Raw genomic sequence first — 15,679 nt, 5'->3', positions numbered from 1 at the left:
TGTTTGATGTCCGGGTGGAAACTTTCAGCGTAAACTTTGAATAAACGAATGTAAGAAAAGAAAATTGAGTGAATGAATGAAAAGATTATTTAATGTGCCATTTCTCAAGACACCGTGCTTCTGTCAGTTTCGATGTAAACATTAAATGTATTAAAAAAAAAAACATAAGAAATGTGAGACAGCCCAAAGGAGAGTTAAAAAAAAACTCATACACAGGAATAATAAATTACTACGAGACACTGACTAGCACCAATTGAGATATATAGTGAGCTCAGAGAGACAGGATTCGAATAGAAAACAGTCAAATTCTGACAGAAAAGACCACACAAAAAACCCCCACTTGAGACACAAGTTAATAACAGCAAAATTAATCTTGCTGTTACAGAGATGCAGAAAGACAAATGAGAGAAAATTATTACATAAACCCAGAAGAAACAACTCATCAAAATCACTAACAAAACAACATGAACAGAAGAGAAATGACTGCAATCTTTTAAAAAAAACAGCACTAAATAAAACCACATTTACATGAAAACGTGAAAAAAAAAGCCTACAAAGGCATCTGAAGAATCAGATGGATGATCTGGGAGTTTATACACATCTGATCTTGAAGGGCCACTGCTTCGTAATCCTTAGTCCATCTCTTTCACATAATTTGTCTGTGTTCCACCTGTGGTCTTCATTTTCTATTTTCCACGTAAGTGCATAACGTCAATGTCTTTTTTCCCCCATTAATGGAAAAGGAAAGGGAAGGAAACAATAAACACACACATATCCAAAAGAAGGGGCGTTCTTGGGTTCAGTTTGCTTTTAAAACTTATTTTCACTTGCTTATTTTTTAGTTTGTTGTGTCCCAAATGTAACAGTGAAATCCATAAACTTTTAAAGTTTCATCATGTTATATATTCCACAACAACACACGACAACCTTCACTGTTAAAATATAGCTTTATTAGTTTCATTATAACACAGTTGCAGCATGTTTGCAGACAATGTTAATCATGGAAATGTTCCCACTCACACACAGACACACACACACTGTAAACAGACACCCAATTAGTCAAATAATGAAGACACGACATCAACTAAAATCTGATATCTCTTCTCGATTGGCTTCCTAATCGAGAAGCTGTGGCAGGGACAACATAAGAAAAGGACATGTGTCAGGATGGGAAAACATCAGTCACAACATCTCTGGGGGGGGGGGGGGGGGGGGGGGGGGGGGGGGGGGGGGGGGGGGAGGAAAATTAGAATAAAACAACCAGAAGATAAAAATAAATGCCCTGTTTTCCTCTCCAATGTCTTGATTTTCAGCAGGAACATGAGATTATACTGAATGATGCATCATCCCAGATAATAATCATCTCACATTAGCCAAGACTCTGTTGTCAAAAAGCCTGGATGCAGCAACATTAGTTTGACACTGTAAACAGTCAGTGATGCTTAAAGAGCTTTGAATTTGCAAACACAGAGCAATTTCTGTAAAATGTTAGAAAAGCCATATTTAGCAGAATGAGATAATTGCAGATGCAGAAACAGCAGAGTCTCAAAATGCAGCAGCAACATACTCAGCTACGAGCTCAGTAATGGCAACAAGAGTCAGAGTGTGCTTTGCTTTTCTCACAAGAGAAGTAAACTTATTCAACTTATTCACATTGCCCTACTTGACTTGAATCTTAAGTATTATTAAAGATGGGTTAAATTAAACAGGAAGTCAGTTTTAAGAGTGCAGGAACCAGTTAAGAAAATAATACTCTCAGTAACACACAGTAGTTTGGGTCCTACTGCAAGGGAAGTACGTAAAAGTTTAAAGTACAGTATTCTCTAAGCATTGAAATAATGACAGTCTGTCATGTGCATGCAACCACAGACCTGCCTCTTTCTTACAAATCGTCATGTTTTCTCTTAAATCCATTTGGTTGAAGTTAGTTCGGTTAGAACAAGGTTTAACTGGAGCTGTGATTACTTGAAAACCTGAAGCACGTGCAGGTCATGTAAGGTTTAAACAGTTATTATTGCTAAGAATTCAGTTTGAGAGCAGCTTTATGGTTTGGCCTACTGTATAGTCTGGCTATTTCTAACATCAAAGTATTTTGCAGTATTTTGTGCGTTAGATAGTTTTTCTTTCTTCTTAAACACACCCAGGAACATCCTACTCATCATTCCAATGAAATTCTTTTGAGAAGCTGTAGATATATTGACATTGCGAGCACGCTGCAGCTCTGCAACGTCCATGAAAACACGGTCAATACTGGTCTGTTTCTGTCAGCTGGCACAGTTGTCCTCAAACTACTGTTCCTCTTCTTTTGAGCTTTACCATACCTCCCTGCAGTAGACGGGAGCAGACTACAGTGTGTGTACATGATACTGATATGGTTAGTCCTGTTTCTCACAGATCTGCGGGAACTCCTTGAATATCTGCTGTACAATTAGCTTATCCATCTGTTTGGCTGTGGCACTCCCTTCATCCTCTCCTGGATCTTCTTCTTCTCCCAGAATCCTCTGCAGGGATCCCTTGAGGTCAGACAGACGATGCTGGTGCTCGAGGTAGTCCGTCGAGCGTATTATGGAGTGCATGAGGGAGAGATACTCCATCCGCAACTTTGCAAGGAGGGAAAGCAAGCGGATAGTATTACAGGTAATGTTCAAGGTTTTAGGAAATGTATTGACAGTGGGAGACAGGTTAAAGCAGCTAGCCTGACTGAAAACCACCACCACCTTTACTATCCTCTAATAAACACATAATTTCGTCTCACCTTGTCTCCGGGTGAAAGATCAGATATCTGTCGAACGGCGATGTCGATCATCACCATCATGTCAGTGCGGTAGAAGATGTCAGCAGTCTCTCGGTTGGCAAAAACATCCTGCAGAAACTTGAGCACCGAGTGAGGTGCAGGTGGAGTGTGCTTGAACATACAAACCGGGTCGTCTGGAGATGAAACAACAACAGATTTTATGAAGCATAAGAAATGTGGACATAATGGAAAATAGGTTAAAAAGAAACAAAAAAAAACTATCCACAGTATTTTACCGCCTCTGTTCAGGAGCAGCAGCACTTTCTCTGTCAAGATCTTGACATTTTTCTGCTTCAGCTCCTGCATTATGACGTTGTTGTCGGGGGCTGATAGAGGCAGACATGAAGAACAAAAAAGACATTTACGCTTGATCAATAAAAGCTCTGAAAAGTATAACCCACAAAACACTGTATCCAGCTCATCAACACTAAAAAACACCAGAAGAAGAATGGTTAAAACCTGACACAGTATGAATGAAAGCTCTTTTCAGCCTTTGACTTGTCAAACTGCTGAGAAAATGTCTGAGGCTGTGCTCACCTGTGTGATGCAGGTTAAAGGCCAGCAGGAGGTTCAGGAAGATGTCAGGCAGCTGCTCGGTGGGATCAGAGGGAAGACCGTCTTCCACCACACGCAACAGAAACTGAACAAAGTCGGCATTCAGGTGTTCTGAAAGCAGGGAGGGTCAGGATTATATCTACTGTTTCACTTCCTCCTCACAGCGTCCTTCGAATGCACTTTTTGGATTGCAAACACAATGTGCATGTGAATCAGTCTCTAAAAAATGCTTTTGAGGACAGATCTTAGATGAAAAGATGAAAAATAAAATAAGCTAATCTCACCGTAATGGTGATATGGCACCTGCTCGCCCATCGAGAATATCATAGTTAGTACCAAAGCTGTGTAGCACATCTTCTGGTGTTCTGGTGGGAAGAAAGAAAAGAAAAGTGAAGCAGATAACTGAGATTTTTTCTTTTCTTCTTTTTTTTCTTTACATACATATACATTAAAACTCTTTTTTATGTGATGCCTGCATCATATTTCAGAAAGGCTGGGACAGGAGCAAATGCAGCCTGGAGATTTGTAAAATGCTTTAAAAATTAGGTTAATTTTAAACATATTCGTAACATGGTTTTGTATCAGGGAAAAAAAAAAAAGATTGGCATGATACTGGTATGATGGACTACCATGACTACCAAATCTCTGTGTTCATTGGACGAGGCTGACAACTCGTCCCAAATGGCTGCGATGTTCAGGACCTGTTGGCATTGCTTTAAAAACCATAAAACGAAAAAATACTTCAGAAAAGCAAATTCCTTCAATAAAAAGATTTGGCTCTTAAATAAATATTTTTGTTTAATCAGGTTTCAAGAATCATTCTGCAGCTGCAGACTCTCTTCCAATACAGTCACTCTGGCTCCAGAGAGACCAAGATGATGATGACCAAACGCAGAACTCAAAAAAAACATAGGACACATAAAGTTGAAAAATGTCCTGTGGTCTGATTATTTACGGTCTCCAACCCTCCGAATTCAGGGATGCCTTCTAAAAAAAGAATAAAAGAAACCTCACCCTGTGTGTCTGTCTGTAGGTCCCTGGCCAGCTCCATGGGCAGGATGGAGTTGAGGAGAGTGGAGATGAGAGCAGCGGCCAGGCTGCACATTGCCCCGAACACTTTGAGCAGGAGCAGCCGCAAAGACACACGGTGCTCCTGCATGAAGGCAACGATGAGCCAGTGTCAACCAGATGTACACAATAAAAAGCTCTACAATAACACAGGTTCAACTGCAGCAAAGGTCAGCACAGGTTCTAGATTCTGGATGCCGGTTCAGACAGAGGCATCTGTTAGAAAGTATATTATATACCAAAACCATGAAGAAAATCATTCAACACAATGGCGGTTTTACTGTGTAGGCAGGTGGTGCTGATGGGGACATTTTTCCTGAGCCAAAATTTGCTGTGGTTATGAAAATAAACATTACATCTTTCTTACCATCTGATAATATGAAACCAGTGACAGCACGTTCTCATAGTCATTGGTCTTGCACATCCTCTTGCAAACCTCTGGATCAGCATCAGTCTGAGGACACAGTGGTTTAACAGCATCAGCTGCGCAACTTCAGCCTCCCTGAACTGTCTCTGGACACACACCATGGTCTAACATTGCAACCCTGATCTGGGTTTCATTCAGGGAAAAGTGCCAGGAGAGACTTCCGCGGCCCAAGGCATTTTGCAAAATCTCTCCTTAAACACGCTGTTGGATTTGCAAAGTCATCTGAGCCGCGCTAATCCTATCAGGCATGTCTGGTGTTTACACACAACATCTGGACAGGTCCTGGGTTCGCATTGCAGATTCGTCGCAGAGAAAAGCTTTGCATTATAATCACGATGGCAAAACAGCAACATGAACTCAAGCTTTTGAATAATGCGGTCTTATAACACTGGAAACGGTGAATCACATTTTAGAAGATGAGCTGTTAAAGCTGATCTTTATTGATTTTTGCTAATTATAGTTATTAAAACTCTCTGACATGAAATGTTTCAGAAGAGCAACACAAATGCCTGTTTACCTGATCAAGAACAATAAACATCAGGGAAATCTTACACCCCACAGAGTGTTAAAAGCACAATTTGTTAAAGTAATCAAGTCACCTGATGTCGATACGAATTTTTATCTGGATTTGTTTGACATTCCTCTTCAATATCTGATTTTATATCTTCTTGTGAAGCACTTCATGAAATTTTTAAGAAATCTGGCTCATAGATAAAGGCCGTTATCACGCTATCCTTGATATGATTACCAGTATCTTCAGCAGCTCCTCCAGGTAGCAGGAAATGAGAGCGTGGTCTTCATGAAGCGCCCAGCTGCGCTGCTGGGAGTCGTCGCAGTGCCGGGCGAGGTCGCCAAAGATCACCTCCAGCCGCTGTTCGTCATGACAGACCTGACCCTGCGGCAGCGCTGCACCCAAGTCCTGCAGAGGCATAAAACGTCATCACGCACCTAAATATGATGCAGCTTGTAAAACCAGTCCAAAAAAATAAAATTCACTTCACTTATCAATTGAAAACATAAAAATATAAATCAAACTGTAAGTATAATTTGTGTGTTTGGCCTCATCAGAGAACTCAGAGCATTTAAAAAAAAAAAAAAAAAAAAAGCTTTTCCTCTTCAAATTTAAGCAGATGGAATTTGCCCACTTGAGGGCACTGCAGGGAGATGTAAACTCACAGAAATACCGACATCGTCTTTGGTGAATATTTACTTTTATACTTTTATTCTGGCTCAGGTGGTAGAGCGGTTGTCTGCCAACCAGAGGGACACCGAAGTGTCCTTGGGGAATACACTAAACCCCTCACTGCCCCCCGGTATGTTAATAAGCAAACTGTAAATAGAGTGCTATATTAGTGTCTGTGTGAGTATCTGGAAAAATGTGGAACGTGTGTAAAGCGCTTTGTAGAACCTAGACGAAGTTTTCAAAAAATGCTATTTAGTGAAAACGTCAGCCAGGGACTAACTTATCATCTTTGACATTTGTAGCTGCATTTGCAGTAGATGTATTTGTTTTTTCTTCTTCCACCTGCTGCTGCTGAAAATTGAAAAAAAAATAAAACAGAAAAGCCTCAAATCTTAAAACCAAAAATAGCTTTTAAAAATGCATGGTAGAGTCAGGTGACAATTGTGGCACCACTGATAACTCATGTCCTGTTACTATTGCCGATGTCCCCCATTTAAACTATAATGTTGTTGATTAGAGCAGCTTAAATTCCCCCCCATGTTTCTTTCTCTGCTCTGCATGTAGGCAGCATAGTTGCAGATACTGACCTTGTACTTTGCCTTTATCTAACATTCACAGATATTTAGTTTGTTTTTTATTTCACATTCTTTGCCTTTTCCGTGTTTTGATAAATCAGAGACGACCTTTAAAAGTCCGCTGAGGAAACCTCCAACTAGGCCTTTCTAGCTTTTTAAGCTGCACCTCTCTGGGTGGTGAGGATGAGGTACAGCCAGATCCTCTACTGGAGCTTACAAAAGTTATTATTAAAAGAAAAACGCAGAAAATACTTATGTTTTTTTTTTTCTCTTCTTTTTCTTTTTTCTAGGTTAACAACCGCGGAACGTTCACATTGAAGGGTCTGCCAAATATTACTGTCACTAAAACAGCCGCATCTGCTGTTTAATTTCTGCTGAAGAAGATTTCCGACCCATCCTCTGTCTCACTTCTCTTTTAAAAGTCACACATAGATGCATAATCACTCTGTAATGTATACAGACTTAATCATTTATATATCATTCCCTATATCCTATACACACTTTTCTTCATATGTTACTGTGTAATTACACAGTCAGAAACACTCATTTTCATCCACATTAACGTGTGCACCCATGTGTGCAGTAACCTGCTTTGTGTATTAATTTGGTCTTTTGCATCTAGATATTCATGTACTTCTACCCACCATGATGATCTGTGGTTTTTCTACACAAACATTTTCTGATGCTGCTGTAATGTGTGGAAATCAATTAAGTGAACGACCTAAATTAATCTATCTGAAGTCTAATTTACCAAAAAAAAAAAAAAAAAATCTATTTAGTTTCTAAAATTCACTGGGATAAGAATACTGAGAGCGTATCTAAGAGTGTTGCTTAACCACGGAGGCTGTGGCCGCTCAGTTTGGCTGCTGACTGAGCTTGAGGATGTGTTGTGGGAGGAAGTTGAAAAAAAGAACAGCGAGACCTTCAGCTGTCTGGTTGCTGTGTGCACATGCCACAATGCAAATGAGGGATATAACCAAAAGATGCCAGCGGTTACGATTTGAGGTTAGGTTACCCACTTCCCGTAATTAAACACCTTTCACCGAGGGGAAGAAGAAAAAAAAAATGAGTGGATAACTGTGTGAACTGTCCTGTGCTGAGTAATGGGAGAAATGTCAGCTAAATGCAGACTGGGCTGCCACACTAAACAGGACACGCTCCAGGATGCTGAATCATGATGAAATGAAAACAAATCTGACCTTGCTTTCCACCAGTGAAAGGAGAACTTGCTCCAAAGCCGACGAGGCTTGAGGTAAAGTCGTCTGCAGATGGCCGACCACCACGCCAACAGCGACCCGTGACAGCTCGTAACTCAAGCCTGTGTTCTTCCGCACCATCTCGATCAGTTCAGCTCCAATAGTCATGGGAACTGGTTCAGAGCTGGTGGGGCTGCCGGGAGGGCTTTCAGCAACAGAAGGGGGGGCAACGGGCCATTCGCTTTCTGGCGGTTCCTCCACCGTTAGCTGGACAGGATCAGCGGGCTCAGCGGACTGAGGAGGTGGCGGTGCCGGGCTTTTCTTTGTAGGAGCTGGCTGAGGGGGAGAATCAGATGGCAGCACATCCGGAGGTGGTGCAGGGGGCTTCACACGGGACGGCACAGGAGGAGGAGGGGTGCTGGAAACACTTGGCAGACTGACATCAGAGGAGACCGGGGAGTGGGAGTTGCCAGACTCTAAAGAGGTGGTGCTGATCGAGAGGGAGGGAGCAGGGGACGGAGGAAGAGAGGACACTCTGGAGGGGACCCCCGGCTCTGCAGAGAGGAGAGAGCTCCGGTTACAGAAAGGAGGGAGTGAACAGCGGTGACCTGACTAAGAATAGAGTGTTTGTGAAGTATAAAACTGCAGCAGCAGGTAGCATCAGCAGAAACATGGAGCTGCAGGGTGTTTGGAGGCGATGAGTAGAGGATTTCAAATGTAACTCACCTATGCGCCGGCTGTTTCTCTGTTTTTCAGGGGGAGGTGGAGTGATCGGAGCGGCACGTCGAGGCTGAGGCGGAACCTGCTGGCAGGGACACGAGCAAGACTGGATTACCGGACCCAGAGGGACCCCATGAGTTGTGGTGATATGAGTCAATTTCAGTCTTACAGACTCAGCTATATTGAGTGGTTCAGCATTGTGTCAGCAATAACAGTATTTCTATTAACAACTGATCTGCGATCTTTTTTCTCGATTCATTGATCATTTCGCTCATAAAAGCTCTGAAATATTGAAATATGTACAATATCACTGATGTTTCTGTGTCAGGTCACACACCATTCACAGTTGAGTGAAAAACAAAGTCCGTCCTCCTTAAATTCTAAGTTTTTACATATAAAAACAAACATATAAGCAGCTTTCTTAAGGTCCCGTCACAGCATTTTAAGCAGGTGGACGTCTGGACTTTTACTTTGCAACCCCCCCGACTTCAACTACTTCATGAGTCAAATAAAGTTATTCTTTACTAACTCTGTTGTTGGTTCCCATTTTATGTTCTGGTCTAAAACGCTGATTATCAAACCAAGTCACATCGAACTGAGTCGGTCACGACACCTGAACAACACATGCTGGATGCTCCTCACAGCCGGCTAGCATGAGGGCGGAGGGATTACTTGGAGCCGACGGTGTAAACACACGTGCACCGAGGCAAACTTTACGCCACGGGGCCCAAAACAGACTGATCCCATCACAAACATCACTTACAGGACGCTGCGTTTTGAGCAGTCCGGTCGCACGTTGTGTGTGGAGAATGAGCGCGTTACCTGGTAAAAACCCTGCTCTCCTTGCATACTGTCCATGCTTCCTGATAACGGCACGCTCCCCTGTCGTCCATAGTCTCGGTTAAGGCCGTTGGGTGGAGGAGGGGTTTGGCTGAGAGATATTTCACTGCTGGAAGATGGGAGGCCTTGCTTGTGTCCGGTGGAAGAGGAACTTCGCCTGGCGAGAGTTTCCTTTCTGTGATGGATCAGCTTTCTGTGACACAGGAAAACAACAACCCATATTCATAACAGATGCCAGAATCCCTGTATCATATCCTACTTTCAATATCCACTTTGACTCACTGCAGAACATCTCGCTGCTCGAGGTTGTATTTGCCTCCATTTTTTAAGGCCACATTGTGGATTCCCTCGATCGCTCTGTCGATAGACTGCAGCACCTCATCCTGCTCTGGAGCCTGCCAGAAAAACACAAGGAAAAATAGAGGATGAATAGATTAAATATTCATTGGCATGGCTGCATGCGCAGAAATTAAACTTTAAACTTGACGGGCCATGGCTTGGGGACATGTGCGACTTCAGGCAGACAGAAACTAGGACAGTTATCTAACAACTACAGGCTTTTAACTAGTCACACATGCTCAGCGAAGCCTCGCATTCAGGCTCATTAAAGCTCCACTGCCAATGTCATTAAGTGCAGGAGAGAGCATTCCTCTCCTGCCAGTGCATATAAGTCAGTGATATACACAAGCTCTGACTAGTTCACTGCAAGTCTCAGTCCTTGGAAAGAGGAGTCTTCTAAGCCTGAGTGGGTGTGACTGAGAGGAGACCAAAGCTGTGAGGAAGAATGTGAGAATCTGCGTATCAAACAAGGATTCATCATCATGAGAAAGCTACACAGTCACAGCAGCAGAAAGCACAGGTCTCTTGTCCTTGAATGTGCCCCGACTCTCCTCGTAGATCTGTGTTGTACTTTAACAATCCTCTGGAGTCACATCCCATCCTTTGCTGCCTCCCCTCCTGTCCCACCCCGGTCTTCTCTCTGCAGCTGCAGTGCAGACGAATCTGTGGCCCTGCAACGTGCAACCTTTTCCAGTAGTTCATGTTTGCTTCAGTAAGAACGCAGTTTCACCCAGAGCCGTCAAGCCTCAACATGGCCTGCGCTGCAGCACTTACACCGCACTGGATCCGTCTGTCTCAATCTCATCAATGCAACCTTTAGCGTTACTACGCCTTCTCTGGATTGCACTACACCCCAGGGTGCAGCGATGATGGTCACCGCCTCATTTCAATATTCGTGTGGACATAAATCAAAAGACATTTTTTAAAAGTATGGGCTTACCTGTATTTTTTCGATATATGAGGCAGGGATGTAGCCCGTTTCCCCCGAGCTGCAGCGGGACCCCAGCCACCAGTGTTTGTTGCTCCTCTCAAGGATTAGGAAGCTTTCTCCGGCCGCGAAGTGCAGCGAGTTGGGCTCCGCAGATCGGAAGGCATACAGAGACCGGTACATACTTTAATAACACTTCAACGCGGCGAAATGTCCACAAACAGCCAGAGAAACGTTATCTAAAGAAAAGGAGAATCTGGGCGGAAAGATCTGCTCAGCTGAGAGTGATTTAAAGAGACTAGGAAGGCATGGCTTCGGCGTACCGCTGATGTCTATTTACAATGTTGCTCAGATCATCTGACCTGGGTGTTACCAGAAATCACCACCGGGGGCGCTGTTACGCTTTGAACACGCCCTCTAGACATTTTAATCAAAGGCAGAGCTGCATTTCACCTCCACCAGAGGCATAAATAACAAGAACGGATCAACTCTTCCTGTCTGTGTCATGGATTTTCTTGGAAATGATTAACTTGAAAATTTTTGACATTGATGATATTGATGTCTACTTAATTTCACAGTAATCAGATAAATAACAGTGAATAATGAAGTCTGGTTATCTTATTTTAACAGAAATGTTAATAAAAGCTGAAAATGTAAGAATCTCAAAAAGGTAAAATTATGGGAAAAAAGTTTTATCAGGTTGGATTTAATTTCACAGGTTTCCCTACCAAAGAATCTAGTGACTATAGGTATCACTCAGCAAAATACATTAAAAAGGAGTAATGATCGACTAAATATGATACAGATAATGAAATAAAATATAAACTGATCATAAAAACAATCGGACAGCGCAATTATTACATAGTAGTAAGCGTATCGGGCCAGTTTATATTTTTAAGTTAACACTTGGCTCAACATTGTTAGACTAAGGTCTTGTTCGATTTTTCGTGACACAACACCGGAAACGAGTGCTTGGTGTTACAGAGAACTCCTTCCCCCGTGTGTGTCTCCGGTTCAGTCCGTCAAACATGGCCACCGCGGTTTGTGCTAGATTCCTCCTTCAGAGATCAACACAAGGGTTTCTGTTCTCTTCCAGGGCAGCACCCGCTTTCTCCAGGTAGGCAGGGGTTTTGTCAAAGGGGTCTGCATCAATTTAAACTTGATAAAGAAACAGTAGCGCCGAGTTAAATGTCCTACATTGAGATTTTTCTCCCTTCTGTATGTGAGAAATGCTATGACATTTGGATGTCTTGTGATGGTTATGAAACGCTTGCTGTTGTCACAAGATTTTTTGTACAGATTGTACAGTTTTGAACTGTTTTTCAAACTATTCTTTATAATAAGTGTTATTTTTGTGTTACTGGACGGCTTGATCTATCTGTGTACCATCAGTACAGGTTCAGGACTGGAACCAGATTTTGTTTTCGTAATTCAATTCAGTCCAGTTCAATTCTAAACTTTACGACAGACTCAAGGTCTAAGATTCATAGAAAGAAAACTAAATAACATTCAAACACACAAAAACATATATTGAAAAATAATATTATAAATCACCCTCAAGTAGGCAGCTGTACTCTATGGTATTGTGTAGTACCAAGTCATATTTCATATAGTCCCAGTTTAATTTGATTTAATTAGGAATCATTTGTTTTGTGCTGAGTCAAATCTCAGTTATGTATTGCCTAAAAAATGTGTTCAATAACTTGCCTGTTTAGTTCAGCATCAAACATGGTTCATAACACTGAGATGAGTTCTGACACGTGAGTGGCAGTAATCCACATTTTCTCTCTAATGTTTACTCTAAAGGTGATTGAAACTGCAAATAAAAGCAGTTTAAAAAAAAAGAAAAAAAGAATTGTAACTCCTAAGCGGACTTCTAGCACCGCCTGGGGAAAATAAAATTGTATTAGATGATCGGAGAGGAAATGTTTCAATGTAGGATTTAATCAGGTCCTTTTAAAACTTATACTGCATAAAGAAACTGTCTGATTTGACACACCGTGCACGTCTCCATGTCCTGGATATGTCATTTATATTCATGCCAAGGTCAGACCTTTAAGATCGATCTATGTGGAAGGAATTATAAAGGACAGAACGAGCCTTTATTTTTGTCGATTGGTTCATTTCTGGCTTTTAATATTTCCATTTTGAGAACCCTCCGCTCTCCCAGTTTCCACAAAGTCTTTACGACGTCATCTCTGGCACCACCTGTAGGTTATTTGTTATTCTCCTACATTTTTCAGAGCAGGTCAGCTCTGTGGTCGTCTGCTTTCCTGAGCTAATAACAGCTGGATGTGACTTCAGCTGTAGGTCGTGCCTCAAAAAAAAAAAAGATGAGCCTCTCTCAGATCTTTGTAAGAGTCAGGAACAAAGTGTAGCGCAGCTTGCTGCAGCTCCTCCTCAGTGAAGCTGAAATGTTTGGTTCTGTCCTTCAGAAACAAGCTTACGGCTTTTGGCTGACAGCCCTCTCAGCAGGGTGGCATGGGATTTTTGGCTTTTAAACTGGGTCATTTGGCAGATCTAAAATGCCGCTTGGTTTTGTGAAAATTAAAGTGACAGGGAAAGTACAGATAATTGAATCATGCAGAGTCTGTTTTCACCCCCCCCTCACAGTCTCACAGTTTTTCAGACACCAAAAAAAAATGTGTGCAGCTGCATGAATAACATTACCGGACGGTTTTGGCTCTGGAGGCAGAGCAGTTCAGTCAGAAGACTGAAGGTTGGATCCTCGGATCCCCGTATCCACATGTTGAAGTGGCTGTGCTATATGAGTGGGTGTTAATGAGTGAATGTAGCTTGATTGAAAAGCGCAACACGAGCAAAGCCGTTTATCCTTTACAGAAAACAGTCTGTATGCTACGGGTTCTAATTCAGTTTTCCCTCTTTCGCTCCAGCCCATTTCTATGTCGTGCCCATAGATTGGAACCTGGTGACGATGAGTTGTATCAACGCACCACGGTGTCTGTCATGAAAAGGGAGCAAGAAAATGGGATCCTGATCCACAGCTACAGTCCAGCAGGATTCAATATCGATGGCAACCGGGTGTTTGGGCCCTGTGCTGTGGTGCCTCCTGCGATCCTGCAGTGGAACGTGAGATCAATATCTGGATAATCCCCACAGTTCTTAATGTGTTGCATGACATGCTTCTGTGTACTGATTTTGAGCAATTAAATGCTGTTAATTTCCATTCCTGTAGGTTGGCAATTATAAGGACATCACAGAAGAAAGTGTTTCACTCTTCCACATGCTTGAACCAACAATAGGTACAAATAAAAGCACACCGACATTAACACTATGATGCCTGGCCGAATAAAGAGGAGACTCAGTGGGATGCTTACATGCTTTGAATTCCTCTGAACAGTTCATCGTATCAATCAAATCTGCTGTACATCCCTAGTTAGACCGAGTCAGAAATTATACAGAAAAAGGAGGATAATTTACACATGACAACATGTGTATGTTTGAAAGGGGCTTCAGTGTCATCACTGAGGAGTTGTTTTTAGAGTTTATTTAAATATTCTCTCAACATCACCATGTCACATGTTTGCATAAAGGCTGTTAAGTGGAAGCTCCTCAAACAAAGAATGATCAGCTGTCTTGTATTCCACCATTTTCACCGATCACAGCTGACCAATCAGAATAGACGGGACTTAAAGAGACACATGGAGCATTTCAAACAGAAGAAGAAGAAGCAGACAGTTGCTGCAGGTTTTACCCCACTAAATAGAATAATGAACTAGTCGATGAGCATAAAATTGGATCTTAATTCTACAAAAGCGTTACTAAAGCAACTGCATAATAATTGCACCTCAGCATCACCTCCCAGTCTAATCACTCATGTGGTGTTTTTGATTATGAAGGATGGCGATGTTGCATCTCCCTCAGGAGATTAGCGTGGTTATGATCTGATGGGGAACCATAGGATATGATTACCATAAATTTCAATCTCAAGCGGATATCATTATTCCGTTCAGTAATTCTTGTTTTTCAAGTTGTCTTATGGCATATGTAACATGTCCCCCTCATCTTTTCTGTCTGGCTCATGAAGAGATTCTTATACTGGGCACAGGCGCCACGCTCGAGCGGGTCGACCCCTCAGTCCTCGCTCTATTGAAGCGCAAAGGCATTGCAGTGGAGGTGCAGGACACGGTAAAGTATGCACATTGTCTCAGTGCTTTAAAGCGCCAGACAGTACGACACGCTTTAACAAAGACTTTGAAACCACAGCTTAACTAAACTTTCTTAAATGACTTTTCTTTGTTTCGCTTGCAGCCAAATGCGTGCGCAACCTTCAACTTTCTGACTAGTGAGCGAAGAATGGTCGCCGCCGGTCTGATTCCTCCCTCTCCCAGTACAGCCCTAGAAGTTAAACAGGACTGAGCGTTGGGACGTCAACCGCAAACAGGAGTGACGACTTACGACAGCGGTTCACTAAAAAGTGACAGAAGCAGATTTGATCCAGCTTTGACATTTAGTTACAACTGTTACCGGAGTTGTTTTAGGCAAATGCCATCACCTGAGGCTCACTCTGATGAGCTGCTTTGAGATTTTTCCGACACAAAACTGGTCATTGCTGGTGTCTTGGTTGTTATTTTTGCTGGAGATTTTCAAGCAGCCGGGCTTTGGTTGCGCACAGGAATGTTGCGCCGTGCAGTTTTAGTGTTGCAACCCAAATCTTGACCTAGAAATCTAGATTTCTCAATTTAAAGCTATGCTAAAAAAAATGAACGGGAGCTCAGGTGAATGTGGTGAAGAGAGGACATCAGTGATGGAGCGTAAATGTATTCTTCTGTATAAATACAGCTCTTAGTTGTATAGAATATAGAAGGTAAATGCTTATTATTTAATAACTCGAGTTTGATGCATTTATTGCATTTTCAGTGTGGATGATGAATGTTGACCAGACGGTCACAATATACTGTATTTGGTCACTTCAGATTTGTGTGGCAGTTTGTAAAAATATCAAATAAATAAAGATTATACATGTGTAAATATGTTCTAGCCTGCGCTGACATGAGGTGGTGTTGGAGGTGACTGTCCTTCATCTGGATAAG

The 15,679-nt window shown here is 42.2% G+C and overlaps 2 protein-coding genes across 3 annotated transcripts; one reads left to right on the top strand and one right to left on the bottom strand.

The window, feature by feature from the left end:
* Positions 1 to 1,230: 1,230 nt before the first annotated feature.
* On the bottom strand, positions 1,231 to 11,027 carry nckipsd (NCK interacting protein with SH3 domain). 2 transcript variants are annotated; one of them, XM_072382154.1, is made up of 13 exons: positions 10,638 to 11,027; positions 9,641 to 9,753; positions 9,341 to 9,551; positions 8,525 to 8,603; positions 7,802 to 8,352; positions 5,593 to 5,763; positions 4,785 to 4,871; positions 4,364 to 4,502; positions 3,634 to 3,714; positions 3,332 to 3,460; positions 3,031 to 3,120; positions 2,756 to 2,928; positions 1,231 to 2,600 (listed from the first exon to the last, which is right to left on the bottom strand). In XM_072382154.1, the coding sequence occupies exons 1-13, from the start codon at positions 10,806 to 10,808 to the stop codon at positions 2,376 to 2,378; spliced, it is 2,220 nt and encodes a 739-aa protein (XP_072238255.1). In that variant the 5' UTR covers positions 10,809 to 11,027; the 3' UTR covers positions 1,231 to 2,375. The 2 variants fall into 2 exon arrangements, with proteins under 2 accessions (XP_072238255.1, XP_072238256.1); XM_072382155.1 differs by having other exon boundaries at positions 8,525 to 8,600; positions 10,638 to 11,026.
* A 603-nt stretch (positions 11,028 to 11,630) lies between these two features.
* On the top strand, positions 11,631 to 15,626 carry ndufaf3 (NADH:ubiquinone oxidoreductase complex assembly factor). The gene is made up of 5 exons (XM_072383146.1): positions 11,631 to 11,742; positions 13,520 to 13,715; positions 13,822 to 13,888; positions 14,674 to 14,774; positions 14,898 to 15,626. The coding sequence occupies exons 1-5, from the start codon at positions 11,654 to 11,656 to the stop codon at positions 15,003 to 15,005; spliced, it is 561 nt and encodes a 186-aa protein (XP_072239247.1). The 5' UTR covers positions 11,631 to 11,653; the 3' UTR covers positions 15,006 to 15,626.
* Positions 15,627 to 15,679: the final 53 nt, after the last annotated feature.

This window comes from Leuresthes tenuis, unplaced genomic scaffold, assembly GCF_036924035.1.
Source record: "Leuresthes tenuis unplaced genomic scaffold, fLeuTen1.0.hap1 SCAF_3, whole genome shotgun sequence".
Lineage (NCBI taxonomy): Eukaryota > Metazoa > Chordata > Actinopteri > Atheriniformes > Atherinopsidae > Leuresthes > Leuresthes tenuis.
This window is presented reverse-complemented; position numbering and strand designations above follow the sequence as displayed.

Bases quoted from the DNA above. Each gene is read 5' to 3' on its own strand.
- ndufaf3 (XM_072383146.1), top strand. From the start codon at position 11,654: ATGGCCACCGCGGTTTGTGCTAGATTCCTCCTTCAGAGATCAACACAA. The intron at 13,716-13,821 runs GTGAGATCAATA...CCATTCCTGTAG, and splicing joins CTGCGATCCTGCAGTGGAAC to GTTGGCAATTATAAGGACAT. The intron at 13,889-14,673 runs GTACAAATAAAA...TGGCTCATGAAG, and splicing joins CATGCTTGAACCAACAATAG to AGATTCTTATACTGGGCACA.
- nckipsd (XM_072382154.1), bottom strand. From the start codon at position 10,808: ATGTACCGGTCTCTGTATGCCTTCCGATCTGCGGAGCCCAACTCGCTG. The intron at 3,715-4,363 runs GTGAGGTTTCTT...TCTTCCCACCAG, and splicing joins CCTACAGACAGACACACAGG to AACACCAGAAGATGTGCTAC. The intron at 3,121-3,331 runs GTGAGCACAGCC...TGCCTCTATCAG, and splicing joins CTTTAACCTGCATCACACAG to CCCCCGACAACAACGTCATA.